Source organism: Lagenorhynchus albirostris, chromosome 18 (assembly GCF_949774975.1).
Source record: "Lagenorhynchus albirostris chromosome 18, mLagAlb1.1, whole genome shotgun sequence".
Classification (NCBI taxonomy): Eukaryota; Metazoa; Chordata; class Mammalia; order Artiodactyla; family Delphinidae; genus Lagenorhynchus; species Lagenorhynchus albirostris.
This window is the reverse complement of record NC_083112.1, coordinates 24,752,367-24,770,863: the sequence shown is the minus strand read 5'-3', so window position 1 is coordinate 24,770,863 and position 18,497 is coordinate 24,752,367. Positions and strand designations below refer to the sequence as shown.

The following is an 18,497-nucleotide window of genomic DNA, read 5'->3' as shown; positions in this document are numbered from 1 at the left end:
TATGTTTGCTGTGGTCTATAAGGGGTTAAACTCTTCATGTAACTCAAAGGGAGCTGAGGTACTCTGGCCTTCAGGATCCACAAGAGAGGCGAATGGGCTGATCCAACTATTGGCAGAACCCAAGGTTTTAAAACACAGGTGGGATTTATGCTGATGCAATGGATGTCTAACCATTCACTGGTGATCAATGGTCCAAGTGATTTAAGAATTATATTCCACCTTATACTAGAAAGGACGTAAAACATTAAAAAATACTAAGCCCATAAAAAATAAAAAGTACATATACAATGGAATATTACTCAGTTATAAAAAGAATGAATTAATGCCATTTGCAGCAACATGGATGGACCTAGAGATTATCATACTAAGTGAAGTAAGTCAGACAGAGAAAGACAAATATTATATGATATCACTTATATGTGGAATCTAAAAAAAAAAACAAAAAAACAAATGAACTTATTTCCAAAACAGAAAGAGACTTACACACATAGAAAACAAACTTATGGTTACCAAAGGGGAAAGGGGGGTGGGGAGAGGGATGAATTAGAAGGATGGGTAACATATACACACTACTATATATAAAATAGATAACCAACAAGGACCTACTGTGTAGCACAGGGAACTATACTCTATATCACTTAATAACCTAGAATGGAAAAGAATATGAAAAAGAATATATATACGTGTGTGTGTATATAAATATATACACACACACACACACACACACACACAACTGAATCACTTTGCTGTATACCTGAAACTAACATGATATTGTAAATCAACTATACTTCAATAAAAAATTAAAAAAAAAATCAAGAAAAACTTATCTGAAGGCCGGGAGGGTCAAGGGAAGGAAAATGCTGAACACTAACTAGTCTGAGAGCCATAAGACATAACAAATTTGGCTTGGCCGGTCTTGGACTTTAGCTTGGAGCTTCCTGGCAGCTAAAACCAAGAGGGAGTCTGGAATAGCTCCATCGTTTTCACTGATCACAAGGGGAAGCACATTCCAGCTCTTCAGGGAAACAGAGCTGCTTCCCATCGTGAAAGTCCAGGTCCTACTTGTCTTTGTATCCCGTACTTAGGCAGAGCCTGGCAACCACAGCGCTCATTGACTCAAGCTGCCTTTTCCCTACCCCTTCACTCTAAAAGGAATCTCTCATGTAGAGCTTCACACAAGGGACTCTGGGAGCCTCAGAGCCAAAAAAGTGGGCCTAGAGTCAATGAAGGGATGGGTTTCAGTCTGTTTCTTTCTGTATCCATCACGGCACACGGACACGGCTCAGTACGGCAATCCCGAGGTGTGGGCAGGATGTCAAGCTAAATCATCATCTAAGATGGGCTATTTCTGAAGGACCTGTCTGATTCTTAACACAGTTGAGAATTATCTATGGATAGACTGAGTACCCGTTACATATGTCTGCACATATACCGCTCCTCTCAACTGAATTTCTGATAATAATTACCCAGCACAGTGTTCAGGTTATTTGTTCTGGTCAAAGCCAGGAGTGCGGGTGCCCCTGTGGCTGATTAAGAGCTGACTGATGGGCTTGTCTCGGGCAGTAACATGGCGGCAGGAGATCCCTCTTCAATGCTCAGGTCTCCGAAGGAGGAGGTATATGACTCCTTTGCTTGACTCCAGAGCAAACTTGGCGATAACAAAATGGAAACTGTTTAAATGAGAAGCTGCATTTCTCCCAGGGGTAAGAACCTTCATTGTCACCTGGGGGCATGCCTGTTACTGTGTAGCGCTCGCTCATGCGCAAATACTGAGAACCTTGCGAGGCTACCTGGCTGGTGATGGAGAAAGAATGGGTGGGTGGGTGGAGGGGTACTGGGATGGGGATGGTGGCCTTGAGAAATCTGGGGAGAGACTTGTGGTGCTTCTATCTGTCTGTTTCCGCTCCCCCCCTCGCCCTGCCCTCATGGATAATATCACACAACTTGTAAAGTGCAGTGCTTTCTTCTGTAGCAACTGGTCTTTAAATTATGGTCTTATCATTCTTTGATTATTAGAGCAGATGAAACAAAAGGTTCACTTTCTCTACACTGACAGATGAGTTGACGAGAAGATGCAGATTCTTGTCCACTCTGGGTGCACATCCCCTAGCCAGCCTCACGCCCTGACTCGGGGCTGACTCCTGAGCAGAGATGGGGGAGGGTCTGGGGATGCCTCTTTTCCTCCTCAGTTCACGCCATTACCTTGAACTTCTCCTCATAGCTCTCAAAGGCCTCCATGACCATACACACGGCTTCCATCGAGCGCTCAAGCCGGCCATCCACCCCATTAAAGCGGTACATGCTGCCGGACACGTCCACCACCAGACGCAGGCGCTTGGGTTTCTGTTGGGGGCTGCCCAGCTGAGGGAGAGACAACAGAAAAGCCTTGTGAACCAGAAAACTGTCACTGGCTGCTGTTCTGGGGCCCTCATGCATGTCCCAGCTGCCAGGCAGGCAGATCAGCTGTAGGCTAGGCCCAGCACAAGGCTGTCCTGGCGGGTGGGGAGGCACCTATGGATTACATTTCAGTAAATGGAGCTTCTGACTTGTGCTGGTAGTTGGGGCCACATGGGAAAGATTTTCCTTTGGAATATGGTCCTTTCAAGGACAAACCTAGTCTAGTAAGACTCCCTTAGTGAGGCTGATGTCATCTTAAAAACAATTATCTGGAAGAATATAAACCCCAGCATTTCATTTTCACATCAGTTTCTCTAGCAAGATAGAGCTCCTTTGGAAGCCCACAGCAATTTTACCAGTACCTGTTGTGTAGTGAGCTAAAAATCACTTCCACACAGCCTGCAAGAAATGTCAGATTCCTAAAACCAGGCGATGTGAGGGGCAGGGGGTTCCAGCAAAGAAGTAAAGGAAAATATCTCTTCCGTGTCTGTTGTCTTTAGGAAGCTTTCAGTTTTCTCCTCCTTCCAGTTCCTGAATTACTACTACTCTTTACTTTTCCTGGCAGTTAACGGCACGAAAGCGGCATGGAACCGCAGTTTAGCAACAAGTGTCAATTAAAATGTGAAACTCTTATGAGTTTCAGTTTGATTTTGAACCCAGGCCTGCCAATTTGCAGAACGAAAAACAGAAGTATGCTTGTCAGTTTTTACTTACAGGAAAAAAGAAGAAAAATTCCAGATGATTCTGTTACTATACACTCGCTGACATGTATGCAAACTAATGAGCAGAGGTAGTCATTTCAAGAAAATACTGTGGGTATTGGAGTGTAATGGTTGGAGGCAAATTCAATATATGTCTTGAAAGATTGTTGAGTCTGCCAGAATTAAAAACAGCGCCTCATCCACTTCCACGGCGACTCACAATTTCAGATGAATCTAAACACATTTGTGGACCACAGTGAGTCAGTGAAGAAAGCAGTTGTTGACGCATACCAAGGACACAGAGGGAAGAACCCTCCCAGTGACTCCAGGAACCTCTCTGAATCAACATTTAGATGGAGTAAGTGGCTCCCTTCCCCCCACCTGTCACCACACCCCCAGCTCTCAGTGGCTACTCAGCAATTCTGGTTACTTGGAGATACTGGAAGTCACAGAACCCTCTAAGAAACTCACCTTATTGCCATTTTTTGGCCATTGTATTATTGCAAATATTTTAATATTATGGCTGTTGAAAACTTTACACACTATCATTAGAGTTATTTAAGGGAGAGTTCCTGATTCTCTGGAAATTTCTTCGGTTATAAGATAGACACAGATCTTTAAAGGAACAGAACAGCGGAAAACCACCAAGATTGCTCTCGTGCTTTCATTTGCATCACCCTCTGGGATTCAGTGGCACGAAGTGTCTTCAGTTCCCCCTCCAGGGCACCCTGCCCTGTGTCCTGGGAGCTGATCTGTTTTCCAAATGGCACTGGCCTCTCTCCTGGCTGCTGGCTTCCGGTGGGTTCTGCTGATGGAAGGTGCTGGCAGGAGATCAGAGGGTGAGGGTGAAATATTTATTCCCTCAGCCCCTTCTCTGCTGTGGCCCGTGGGTGGGTTCTCCTTCTGCTGAAGGCCACAGCCCCTGGTGGGCAGCTCTCTCCATAAATCACCTTTTCTAAGCTCCAGTAAGTGCTCTCTCCTCTGTCCTTTTAGACTGAGGGATGGGTCAGATCCTTGCTGTTGGGAGACCACACCATCTCTTTTTGGATTTCGTAAACGCCACCCTTACTTCTGTAAACATTAACTGTTCCTTAAATTGCTCAGTCTGAGTGTGCCTGGTGTTTCTTGACTCAGGCTGGGATCTTGACTCATATAATAAACAGTAAAATATTTCTGTTTTTTTCTACTTTTAAAAAGGGTAATGCTTTCCTTGATTGCCATATTCAGGGTTTATGGTGTTTTGACAAAGACAGCAACTCAAGGAAGCACCTGCCTGTAAAGAAGACCAAACTGCAGATCTGAGGCGCCTAGCGCACCAGTACTTACTTGCAGCTCCAGCTCACCCCGGCGTTTGTAGATGGCTTTTTCTCCAGTCAGCCCATCAATGATCTTGGCATCATCTAGTTCCCCAGTAGCTTGGTGTCTTAGCCACTGTCTTTCTTTACCTTTAGCCTACAATGACATACACGCAAATCCTTACTTTAATTAGTTCTGCAGGGTCCCTGACACATTTTATGCAAGAGTAACAGGAAACACACCAGGGATCTTTTCAGTATGTGATGGTTCTGCATGGACACAGTTTCATAAATGGACTGGTTTCTGCTCTGCTGACAAAGAAATGCCCTTTGTGTAGATTTTGTTCATTGTAAGTGTTTTAACATATGGAATGACAAAATGAACTCACAACACACATGAACAGGAAAACGGTACGAAAATGAACCTCTGGAGAAACATGCAATATCTGGAAATGTAATGGTGATGCATTTCTTATGGATTTTCTGTCACGGTACTCTTAAGAGAATTTATTAGGTAACACAATAATCAGCTTGAACTTGTTAACACTGTCTGCAAGCACAGAGAAAACGTGATCCTCAGACTCTTCCTTTTGGAGAAGTTGTTATGCCAGCTCTCTGTGACTTACAGTGCAAACGGGAACAGCTGAGAACAACAGTACGTGAACATTCTACCCCACCTTCGCTCTGATCATCTCTATTCAGAAACCTCCTGAATTACTTTTCTAAAGATATTCGCACATAATGCTTAAAACTATGCCATACATGATAAAGAGTTACAATATCCCAATCCAGGTACAGGTTTATCACAGCTGATGTTTACAGTAAGAAGTGGGAAGAAAAGCTAAAATACTTTTATGTGTACAAACTAGAGCTGTAGTTAAGATCATGTGCTCTGGAGTCAGACAGCCTGACTCCAGTCCTTCCTTCACCATGATCAGGTATCTGACCTCAAGCAAGTTATTGAACCTGTCTGCATTGCAGCATCCTCATCTTAAAAGTGAAGACAACACTAGTTTCTACTTTAGTGAGTTATTGTAAAGATTAAATGAGATACTACATGGAATTAGCTGAGAAAGAGCCTGGGCAATCTGTGTTAGCTGGTATGGTGATGATGATGTTGATGATTATGATGATGATGATGATGAGAGACATTATGGACAATTAAGTCCACATTACTTTAAGCACACTTTCATCGTGGTTTCATTGGAGGTGGCTGTATGACAGCACTGTCATTGAAAAAGTCAAGCTTTAGGCAGCCAGTCTCTATTTTAGGGGCAGATCAACCACTACACAAAGAAGGTCCACACGGTATAACTCTGGGTAGTACTCTATGTATTGTTTTCCTGTTCCTGATACCCTTGCTGCAACCAGGTGCAAAATACCACATTTGAATACAGATATATATTCACGTGTACATGAAATAAAGAGAGAGAAACTCCTAAGGTACCGGCATAAAGATATTAAATTCGGTGAGTAGTTAATTTCAGGAACTACCAGGTATGTGCCCCTTGGAAATATGTTCTTTCCTGATGTGTAATCTTGGTAAGAGCCCCATGATCTCATGGGACAATGGGACTCACTGGAGCATAGCTCAATGAATTCTTACTAATAAGTCTACTCCCCTCCCCAGATTTTGGTGTGTCTGAAAACAGAATATATCTTATAGTTGATGGCAAAAGAAACTTGCCAAGGTAAAAGGCAGAGGGGTTAATTGTGACCTGGTTGTCATATCTGGAGGACAAACATATGATATTGGCTGGGCATAGCAGGTTTCTACTGAATTATTTCCATTGGCAGCATAGGCAATTGACTTTTAATTTGAACTAAAATTCCCAATTATTATTTAAATGGATTAAAAAAACATTACACTACAGTAGAGCATAAGAATAATGAGCAAATAGATCAAGTCGTGGGATGCAAATATACTATAAGTGAAGGAAGATTCTTTGCTGCAGAAATGACAACACTTCCAACAAGACCTATGAAGGTTAGACTCCCTGAGAGGAGGAATCTGGGTTTAAATTTGTTAGGAGAACATATGCACAGAGGGCTACATTTCACAGGACAGATCTTGCAATTAAAGAGAGGAGAAACCCCTAGGCTTTGTAAAATAGATCACAGCATGCTTAGAGCTAGCAGAAGTTGGAGTGACTGATTCACGGACCAAGAAGAACTATCTCTCACACACTGCACACCCGTCTAAAAGTTCAAGGGAGGGGCTTCCCTGGTGGCACAGTGGTAAAGAATCCACCTGCCAATGCAGGGGACACAAATTTGAGCCCTGGTCCAGGAAGATCCCACATGCCGTGGAGCAGCTAAGCCCGTGCACCACAACTACTGAGCCTGCGTTCTAGAGCCCGCGAGTCACAACTACTGAGCCTACGTGCCACAACTACTGATGCCCACGTGCCTAGAGCCTGTGCCCAGCAACAAGAGAAGCCACCGCAGTGAGAAGCCCGTGCATCACAATGAAGAGCAGCCCCCGCTCGCCACAACTAGAGAAAGCCCGCGCGCAGCAAAGAAGACCCAACACAGCCATAAATAAATAAATAAATAAATAAATAAATAAATAAATAAATAAATAAAAGTTCGAGGGAAGCTGTTAAATTTCCAGTGTTATGTAATTCAATTAAGTAAAACATGTAACTCTCAGTTTATCCAAATAGTAAGTGTAGAGAATATCACAGTTTTTTGTAAGACTAGAAATTATACTGTCAATCTTAAAGGAACTGAAGAGGGCCAGATCATGAGCATGGGTTATTAAAAAAGAAAAAAAGCATTGTGTCTCTGTGTAGCTTATTACTCTGTTTTACTTCCTTCGTACTTATCACTATTTACAAATGTATTGTTTATCTCTTTGTCTTATCTGCTTGCTCTGCTAGAAAGTAAGGTTGATGGGGATAAGAGCCCTTATATAACTTCAGCTTCTAGAACAGTGCCTGATACCTAGCTGGTGTTCAATAAAAATTATTGAACAAAAGTTGATTGCTTACTATAAAATGTTAAGTGATAGGGCTTCCCTAGTGGCGCAGTGGTTGAGAGTCCGCCTCCCGATGCAGGGGACACGGGTTCGTGCCGCGGTCCAGGAAGATCCCACATGCCGCAGAGTGGCTGGGCCCCTGAGCCATGGCCGCTGGGCCTGCATGTCTGGAGCCTGCGTGCTGCAATGGGAGAGGCCACAACAGTGAGAGGCCACAACAGTGAGAGGCCCACGTACCGCAAAAAAAAAAAGAAAAAGGTAAGTGATAAAAGTATGATGTTAAAGCATGCATATATGGTATTCTCTCAATGTATATGCATGTATATTTTATATATATATATATGCAAAGAAAGTATATAGGAAAAAAACAAAAATATTAATAGTCATGGTTATTTTTGTGTTGTGGAATTACGGGTGATATTATTTTCTTTAAATTCCTGTATTTTCCAGTCTTCATATAATGAGTTTGTGACTTTTATAATTAAAAAAATAAATGCTCCTTTTTTTTTCCTCAAAAGGATTTAAAAATATCCTTTTATAATTTTATGAGATATACTTTTGGGACCAGCTTGCAGGTTATGGAGAACAGGGCTTCTCCAACATTAATGGGCATATAAATAACTTACGGATCTTGTTAAAAAGCAATTTCTGATTCAGTAGGTCCAGGCTGGGGCCTCTGTATTTCTTTTTTCTTTTTTATAAATTTATTTTATTTATTTTATTTTTGGCTGCGTCAGGTCTTCATTGCTGTGCGAGGGCTTTCTCTAGTTGTGGCGAGCAGGGACTACTCTTCATTGTGGTGTGCGTGCTTCTCATTGCGGTGGCTTCTCTTGCTGTGGAGCACAGGCTCTAGGTGAGCAGCCTTCAGTAGTTGTGGCACGCGGGCTCAGTAGTTGTAACTTGCGGGCTCTAGAGCGCAGGCTCAGTAGTTGTGGTGCACGGGCTTAGTTGATCAGGGCGGCATGTGGGATCTTCCAGGACCAGGGCTCAAACCCGTGTCCTCTGCATTGGCAGGCGGATTCTTAACCACTGCGCCACCAGGGAAGTCAGACAATAATATTTTCTCAAATAACTGGGAATTGTCCCTAATTTGTAAGCTTCTAAGTGTTAATCAAAGTTTAAAAAGTGACTTTGAAGGAATGTGTTTTTCTCACTAGTAAATCTATTCTTCAATAATAGAAATAGCTGAATTGCCTGCTAAGTGCAACGAATTATGGAGAAAATAACTGCTTAGGAAATTAGTTCATTCCATGTCTATTTTGACATTAGCTTCGATGTAGTTTATTTTAAGCTAGTTTGCTATTGATAATAAAGCATTTTGAGACTTGGGTGGATAATTAATTATAGGAAACATACTTTGTTTTCCAAACTTCATCTTTCTGCCCCAACATCAGCACTCAAAAGAAAGCACAAAACGGCTAAAACCTAGCAGATTTACAACTTGATGAAAATCTTTCATTTCATTATCTGGAGTTCTAGGGATACTAAAACTCTCCTAAATAACTGTCTAAGCCTCTCAGCAATTGCTTGTTCTCTAAGTTGGGGTAGAGTCAGATCTAAGAAATATTAAGAACAATTATACTAGAAACAGGACATCAGAACTGTTAATAAAGTTCATTATTTATATCAACATATGAATGCCTATGCTATGGCATATATATATATTTTAATAAATTTTTGTTTTTATTTTATTTATTTTTGGCTGCATTGGGTCTTCGTTGCTGCATGCGGGCTTTCTCTAGTTGCGGCGAGCAGGGGCTACTCTTTGTTGCGGTGCACGGGCTTCTCATTGTGGTGGCTTCTCTTGTTGCGGAGCACAGGCTCTAGGTGCAAGGGCTTCAGTAGTTGTGGCATGCGGCCTCAGTAGTCGTAGCTCGCGGGCTCTAGAGCGCAGGGTCCATAGTTGTGGCGCATGGGCTTAGCTGCTCTACAGCATGTGGGATCTTCCCGGACCAGGGCTCGAACCCATGTCCCCTGCGTTGGCAGGTGGATTCTTAACCACTGCACTACCAGGGAAGTCCCTGGATATATATTTTTGAATAATATCTAAAAACTATACTAATAAGCATACAGACATAATTAAGTAAAACCACATAAACAAACAAATGACCTTATCACCACAACAAAAGTGATGAGATTTACTGAATGTCACACCCAGGAAAGCATTCCATTATGCTAGTTTATACTCCTGAGATTTAAATTTAAGATTGCCAAAGAATACCACAGACAACTGCATGCTTTATGACAATCAGATAGGAGTATTATTATCTAAATATAATTATTTAGTGGGTTATCTTCTAAATATATTTATAAAGATCTCACTGTAATGAAGCTACGTGGAATAATAATGGTTTGCTATTTCAGATATTCCTATATTTGACTGAAGTATACTAGTACATTTATCATTTACCAGAAGAACTTTGTCTTCAGTTTTCTCTAGCAGGCTTGTGAGGTAGAAATCTCACCAGCCAGCTAAGCTAACTACCAAAGCTAATTTATTATGAGTCAGCTCTTCAAGACTATAAGTGAACAAATGTTGACTCCTTATGAGAGGTTTGCAAAATCCTGCGTTACTGATGTCAATTCCAGATCAGAGTTAGAGCATAGAGGCTTCTGTCACAGACTAAAGGCACAAGAAGGGAATTACAGGTGGTGTGAATTTGGGGAAAAGGTCCAACTTAAGAGCAATAGGGCCACGGCCCAGGGAATGTATGTCAAACAACCAGCGCAACAGCACTGCAGAATTCTTCTTTTGGTGTACATGCTAATAATTAGTAAAAATGATAATAAAAGGGGGGCCCTTTCTAGGGGACCTATTATTGCTCTTGGTAAGGGGATTATCGAGTTACGAAATACTTATTTTTCCCTTAGAATATTATGTTTGTCTGCTGTCTCTGGACTCACCATTATGTAAGAACCTAGGGACTTTAGGTCTTAATTTTCTTGTGCTGGTCTGCTTCTTTTCCTATACATGATTATCATCTTTTAAGGTCCTCTCTAGCTTGAAGACTTTGTTTCTGTTTTGTATACCAATAAAAGAAAAAGACTCAATAAAATTTGGGGTGAGAGTAAAGAAGGCATATGCTTTTTCCAATAAATCTGCTACCCCCTTTTTTGGGTCAGCTTTTAAAATTTAAGTGTAACCTACTTGTAATAAAGTGCATAAATCTTAAGTGCAGAGTCAGTGTAACACCTGCACCTTCCCAGCCTCTCTGGGCCTCTTCTTCTGGACTTGACCTGGCCCCTGCCAAAGGAAACCCCCCACCTGACTTCTATCATCACAGATTAGGTTTGCCTGTTTTTGAACTTCATAAAGTGGAATCATACAGTATGTACTCTTCTGTGTCTGGCTACTTTGGTTCAACATCATTCCCAGGACAGGCACCGACGCTGTTGTGCTCAGCAGCACTTTATTCTCTGTCTCTGCTGTAACGATGTCCAATCATGTGATTTTGATCATGCATCACAATTTATTTCTCATCTACAACTGTGTTGTTTCCAGTTTGGGGGTATTACGAGTAATGCCGCCATGAGCATCCCTGAACATGTCTTTTGCAGCAGGTCCGTGTGTATTTCTGTTGGGTGGAAATCCTAGATATGCTCAGCTTTAGGAGATACTGTGGAACAGGTTTCCAAAGTAGTTTTTCCAATTTACGTTCCCAGGAACAGTGTATGAGGGTTCCCTTTGCTTGCATCCCCACCAACGCTTGACATTGACAGCTTCTTTTTTTCTTTTAGTTTTAGCCATTCTGGTGGCTAAAATTCTTTAAAATTTTTATTTGTGGCTAAATGAATTACTTTTTTTTTTTTTTTTTTTTTTTTTTTTTTAGGTCATGCCATGCAGCATGCAGGATCTTATTTCCCCAACCAGGGATTGAACCCAGGCCCCCTGCACCGGGAGCGTGGAGTCTTAACCACTGGACCACCAGGGAAGTCCTGAAATGAATTACTTTTGATTCTGCTTGTTATTGACATTTTTATCAATGAATCAGTAGTTTTTGTTTTTCAGAAGTGAAAGTATGTACCAGCCTTTTGATCCAGAACTATGGGCACAAAGACATTTTTATATAGTAGCACTATCATTCATTTTCAAGTATATAACTTGCAGATAAATATGGACAGATAATTTATTATCTATCATCTAGCCAGCCCACCAATACTTGGAAACTCAAAACAGGAAGAGGCCCGTCAGGATGGGTGCTCTTAAAGGCCATGGGCTGGAAGGGGGGTTCTTTAAAAATTTACTGAGGGCTGGAATAGAAATATTGATTATTTTGGTCTGTGTATTTTATGGGACTCATTGAAATACTTCTTTAAATAGTAAGTTCCTACTGTATTTAAATAAATGCATTTATTTATAACAAAGGGCCAGACATGTTCTTTATTGTATATTCCTACTGCATGAAGAAAAGTATTCTTATAAATATGTCCATCTGTTTTGTATTATGTAACAAATTCATACTAATGAGAATTCATTATATATAAAGATAGGTTTCACTAGTAAAAAGTCTATGTTACAGACTTTCTTAAAAAAGAAATACAGTTTTATTACTTTCATGTAAAGAACACTTAGATTAACTGAAATGCTCAGAGGATAACATATTCTGGTTAATTCATTTTCTGAGAAATAATTTGGTTACCAGAAAGCATGAGCACACGTACACACACACACACACACACACACACACACACACACACACATCCATAGCAGTGAGGACATTTAGGAGGAATAAACTTGACAAAAACCAATTATCTTGTGGTTTGTGAACTTTGTCTTGTGATTTCAGCCCTGAAAGTATTCTAAGTCTTAAGTCTTTACTTATTTGGGTTATGGTTAAGCAAGACTTCTTTTATCTATCAACTCTACAAGCAAGCCAATCTTCTATTATTCCTTTAGAATTATTTCATGAAAAGATTAGAAAGGTTTAAGTAGCAATTTTTGTAGAAATCACATCCATTCTACAGAGTAACACATATCGATGACCATCACTAAATACTTATTGTGAACAAATACATGTAAACGGATATTGAGGATACCTGGGAGCAGTGATTCTTTCATTAAACATTAGCTCCCATTATTTTAACATTTCTCCATGTTCAAACCACATAATACTTTTTGCTATTAATTTGCGCCATTCAAACGAAAAAGAATTAAGGTAAACTTTTGTACAGTATTTGTAAAATAACAAATTATAAATCAGTGGAAACAATAAAAAAATTTTCTTTGTGATTCTCAATATATTTAAAAAATATTTGTTTATTTATTTGGCTGTGCCAGGTCTTAGTTGCGGCACGCAGGATCCTCATTGCCACATGCAAGATCTTCGATGCGGCGTGCAGGATCTTTTAGTTGCCGCATGCGGGCTCTTAGTTGTGGCATGTGGAATTCAGTTCCCTGACCAGGGATCGAACCCGGGCCCCCTGCATTGGGAGCGTGGAGTCTTAACCACTGGACCACCAGGGAAGTCCCTGATTCTCGATGTTTTGACATAGTAAAAAAATATTCTACTAAATACCTGTTAGGTTGCCAGCTGCTCTAAACGGTGAAATGCCAAAAAAAAAAAGAGCAGATACAAACCTTCCTATTTTAGGGAATTCTCTGTTTCTTGAAGTGACATCTCGTTGCTAGAAAAAAAAATAGTGATTCATGTACTTAACAAAGACGATTCTTGTTAGAAGAGTTTGTACTCCTGGATGGTGACGTGGAACTAAACTATTACTTTGGGTGACAACTTACTGTCATTTTACAAGGAGTTTTTGTGAGCAATTTCACATCTTTCCTTCAAGAATTAGATATTTTGTACTTCAGAGGAGCTGGGAACTACACATATCAGTGAGCATGTATAACAGGCATTTTAAACTTAACAGTTCAAAACTGAGCCTTAGAGCCCATCGCCCGCTCTCCCCAAGTTCTCTCAACGAAAGGCAACAGGGCAACCCCATTCTTTCAGCTGTTCAGGCTACATACCTGGGGATCATCTTTGACTGCTCTTTCCCTCACATCTCGCATCTGGACCACTGGCAAAGCCTCTCAACTTCTGGTGGTTTCCGACCATATGTTACTGTGTCCAAGTCATCCCTAGGTCAATTGTCATTTCCTCCCACCTGGACCACTGCAATGGTCCCCCTGCTTCTACTCTTGCCCCCTGCAGTCCCCTCTCCACAAAATAATCAGGAATATTTATAAAAACATGTCATAACTTGCAAGAAATACAATAAAAAAATATCAGCATAATTAAGTTTTTAAAAAGCCTGGCTTACGTGGAGCAACTAAGCCCGCAAGCCACAACTACTGAGCCTGCGATCTAGAGCCCGTGCTCCGCAACAAGAGAAGCCACTGCAATGAGAAGCCCGTGCACCAAAACGAAGAGTAGCCCCTGCTCGCCACAACTAGGCAAAGCCCGCGCACAGCAACGAAGACCCAACGCAGCCAAAAATAAATAAGTAAAATAAAATAAATTTATTTTAAAAATGTCTTAATGTTGCTGGCATTACTTCAGCAATACATAGCATTCAGTAAAAAGCCTGGCTTAACTTCAATTTCTCTAATCATCTTCAGGAATGAAATAGTATTTGTCGCTCTCATATGTCGCTCTCATTATCCCACTTTTTGCTTCCTTCTGTTTCTTTTGTTTTTTTTAAATATTTATTTATTATTATTTTTTAACATCTTTATTGGAGTATAATTGCTTTACAATGGTGTGTTACTTTCTGCTTTATAACAAAGTGAATCAGTTATACATAAACATATGTTCCCATATCTCTTCCCCCTTGCGTCTCCCTCCCTCCCACCCTCCCTATCCCACCCCTCTAGGTGATCACAAAGCACCGAGCTGATCTCCCTGTGCTATGCGGCTGCTTCCCACTAGCTATCTATTTTACGTTTGGTAGTGTATATATGTCCATGCCACTCTCTCTCTTTGTCACAGCTTACCCTTCCCCCTCCCCATATCCTCAAGTCCATTCTCTAGTAGGTCTGTGTCTTTATTCCCGTCTTGCCCCTAGGTTCTTCATGACCTTTTTTTTTTTTCTTCTTAGATTCCATATATATGTGCTAGCATACGGTATTTGTTTTTCTCTTTCTGACTTACTTCACTCTGTAGGACAGACTCTAGGTCCATCCACCTCATTACAAACCTTGTTTCTTGATATCAACCTCTGATTTTTGTTTAATTTTTGAGACAATATGGGAATTTAGGCCCTGTTTATTATTATTATTATTATTATTTTAAATTTTATTTATTTATTTATTTATGGCTGTGTTGGCTCTTCGTTTCTGTGCGAGGCTTTCTCCAGTTGCAGCAAGTGGGGGCCACTCCTCATCGCGGTGCGCGGGCCTCTCACTATCGCGGCCTCTCTTGTTGCGGAGCACAGGCTCCAGACGCGCAGGCTCAGTAATTATGGCTCACGGGGCTAGTTGCTCCACGGTATGTGAGATCTTCCCAGACCAGGGCTCGAACCCGTGTCCCCTGCATTGGCAGGCAGATTCTCAATCACTGCGCCACCAGGGAAGCCCTGTTTATTATTTTTAAATGTACTATTTTTATATTGTGTATCTTTAAAAACATTATTCTTGATATTTGAGTTTTCTTTTAAACATATTTACCACAATTATTTTGATCTGATTCTGTGTTTAACTGCTTCCAATACTCATTGCTGGTCCTTTTATACCACAGGTTTCCCATTCTTAAGGAATTTGATTCCTCTCTTAACTGGCTGGAATATTTACACATATGTATGTATACATGTGTGTGTACACATGTGTGTATACATATTTACTTCAAAATTATTTTCAAAAGGATACTTAAGTGACATATATTTTAAATCTCTGAATATCTGAAAATGTCTTTCTGTCACCTTTGTACTTCGGCTGAGTAGAGAATTCTTGGGTCACAACTTTTCTCCCCCCAGATCCTGCAGACGTTGTTTCACGATCTCTGGTGTTCAATGTTTCAGGGACAATTAATGTAAGATGAATTTTTCTTTCTTGGACAATAGATTAGTTGTTTTTTGTTTGTTTGTTTGTTTGTTTTTGCAGTACGTGGGCCTCTCACTGCTGTGGCCTCTCCCGTTGCGGAGCACAGGCTCCGGACGTGCAGGCTTAGTGGCCATGGCTCACGGGCCCAGCCACTCTGCGGCATGTGGGATCTTCCCGGACCGGGGCATGAGCCCATGTCCCCTGCATCGGCAGGCGGACTCTCAACCACTGCACCACCAGGGAAGCCCAATAGCTTAGTTTTTGTCTGCCTGTATGCTTTTAGGATATTTTCTTTTACTTTTTCTTTTTTTTTTACATTCTTATTTTCTTTGTTTTTGAAATGTTAAAATTCCATGAGGCTGTGGTGAGGTGCTTATCTCTTCTCATTAACTTTGCCTGGTACTCAGTAAAGGTCTTTTGATCCATTGACTTAAGCCTGTCTTTGGCTCAGCACAGTTTTCTTTTACTATTACCTGAATTATTGTTTATGCGTGCTTTTTGGTGGCTTCTTCGGGAATACCGTTGGTACAACATATATCTACTGAGCACTTACCATGGGCCAAGTACTGTTCTACATGTTGGTACGGCTCATGGCTCTATGTGTTAGCTCTCTGCTCTGTTTTTGCTGACCAGCTTTCTCATAGTTTTTACCTCTTCAGTATGGAATAACAATTCAAGTTTTCCTTTCACATTAGTACTCAAGACTGGATTGAGTCTGTCCTTTCTACTTTTAATGTAGATTTCAGCTTTGGCATTGCACTTGTAGTTTTCTTCTAGTCTTTCCTTATTTCACATACTTCAGGTTTCTTTGAATTTTGAGAACACAAAGCAGATGTTTTCTAAAAATGTGATGTTTTCTGAAGAAAATATTCTAGCCTATCAGCATCTTCTTCTTCTACATCTTGAATTTCTATTATTCTGCCTCACTGCAGAAGTATTTCATAGAGCTCATCTTATGTTTTTGTGTCCTCATTCTTGGATGATAGGATGGCTGTTCAAAACTGTTCAGCAACAGATTGGATGGATTCTCCACTTTGTTATTATTAGAATTCTCCTTGAAGATTTTAGACTGGTGTTAGTAGTTGAAGCAAAGCTATACTACTAGCTCAAGAGCTCTGCAGGGAAGGAGTTGGAACTATGGACAGTCACAGCATGAGAACTTCATCTCCACATCATTTCTTATTTTCTTTGGAAAAGCCATTGCAACCGGGCCATTTGGCATTTGTTGGATCTGGTCTTCAAGCCAAGTATAAGTTGAGGCTGGCCTGGCTCCTTTCCCAGAGTTACTGCCTTTCCAGCTTGTCGCTTTATGCCACTGCATAAAGTCTAGACCGCTCCACCCCTCCACTGCTCCTCAGAGCTGCTGCTTTCAAATGCTGCTGCTTGGCGGTGACAACATGGAGGTCAAGGGATCTGCTTCTCACCAGCTCTAGGGTTCTCTCTTCTACTCCCTGCCTCTCCAAGCAAGAGATGTTAATGTGATTTGTGGTCTCCTGTACTTACTTGCTAGGAATGCTATTTTTTGTCCTGTTTACAGCTTTTTAGTATTTTAATCCTTTTAATGGTCACCCGGCAAAGATTGAGCTCGACGCCTTTGCTCACACAGCCTGGAAGTCAGGACTGTACTTCTAGGCTGTGCTCGGCTGACGCTGTCCTCTCATGGCCACTGATGCCACATGCTAAGTGACGAGCCATTCGTGTGCTAAGAAAGAGTAACTAGCATTTTACTCCTCTCCCCAGAAATGCAGATGTTCCTTGACAGGCCCATCCTCACCTTTCCCCCTCTTTGCTCTATACCCTCACCGTCATCAACACATCTTCCTTCTTGGTTTGGGCCATTTCTCTACACAGATGACCATAAAAATACAGACATATCTATACAGATATGTAAGCCTATCTGGTCCTAACTTTGCTCTTGAACTCGAGTCATATCTTAAAATCTTCAAATACCATGCTTGCTTGACATTTTTCCATAGGTGTCCCAGTAGTGAGAAAACATAATAACAGTCAAACCAAACATCTGCTTTCTCCACAAGCCTCTCCTCTTCCTGTGTTCCTTATTTCTGTCCCCTAGGGCTTGAAGACCTCACCATCCCCTTCACTTCATGTTCCATCAGTCACTGTCTTCTGGTCATACCTCTCAACTGTCCCATCCTTTGCATTTTCACTTCAATTACCCTAGTTTGGGTTCCTATCACTTCTTAACTGAATAACTGAAGTAATGTTATAATTTCCTGGCTTCTTCCACCTCTCTCTCCTCTAAGACTTACTAACTCCATGATTATGAAACTTCTTAAAGAAGATCAAACCACACCACTCCCTTTCTCAGTCACATCCATGCTCCTCACTGATTACAAAAGACAGTCAGCATGGATTCACCTTCTCTCTAGTTTTCTCTCCTATTACTCCCTGCCCACAAGCCCATCCCCAAACTCTGAACTCTAGTCACGTTGGACTGTTTGCCATTCTCTAAACAGCCTTGTATTCTTTGTAGTGTTTGTCCCCTGCTCATAGGTTTCTTCTGTCTTGACTAGAGCTACCCAGATTGCCTTTGGTGTGTGAACACTTGTTACTGGTCTGTGATGAAACAGGTCACAGAAGTTGACAGTAATCATTTAGAAACTTATACAGCAATTTGACAAAGTAATTTTATGTTTGTTGAATCTAATATTAAATAATATGGGCTTGTATTTCGTATGTTATTTTTTATATCATTTTTTTCAGTAATTTATTTCTATTTTATTTTATAAAAGTATTAGTCTGTGAAAAGGAAAAGAGAGTTGAAGAACAAGGTAGTCTTTGTAAAGAGTTACTGGGAACAATCTACTGAGCTGCTATAGAAATAAGCTTCCTTAGGAGCCACTAAATTTGTTACTTGAACGTTACAGAAACACAAACGTGAAGGCATTATTTTCCCAATTAACAAAGTGTTTGAAGGACTGACCTTAAAAAAAAAAGGTTAAAAAAAGAAAAATTCGTCTGTGATCAGTTGAAAAAAAAACCTGGCCCCTCTCCATAGAAGGTTTGAGAAGCTCTGGTCAAGACCATCTTCCCATCTGCATCCTTAGAAGAGTTGCCAATTGAAACCATACTCATCCTTCTTGGTCCAGCTCAAACGACATTTCCTCTGTGAGTCTTTCCCTAAC

General features: G+C 40.9%; 1 protein-coding gene across 2 annotated transcripts in view; it reads right to left on the bottom strand.

Annotated features, from left to right (window-relative positions):
- VWA8 (von Willebrand factor A domain containing 8) overlaps positions 1-18,497 on the bottom strand; it is a 366,706-nt gene that overhangs the window by 17,071 nt on the left and 331,138 nt on the right. For both annotated transcript variants that reach the window (XM_060128726.1, XM_060128727.1), the window contains 2 exons: positions 4,425-4,550; positions 2,203-2,361 (listed from right to left, as the gene is read on the bottom strand). In XM_060128726.1, the coding sequence (XP_059984709.1) occupies positions 2,203-2,361; positions 4,425-4,550 (285 nt within the window). The remainder of the gene's footprint in view (positions 1-2,202; positions 2,362-4,424; positions 4,551-18,497) is intronic.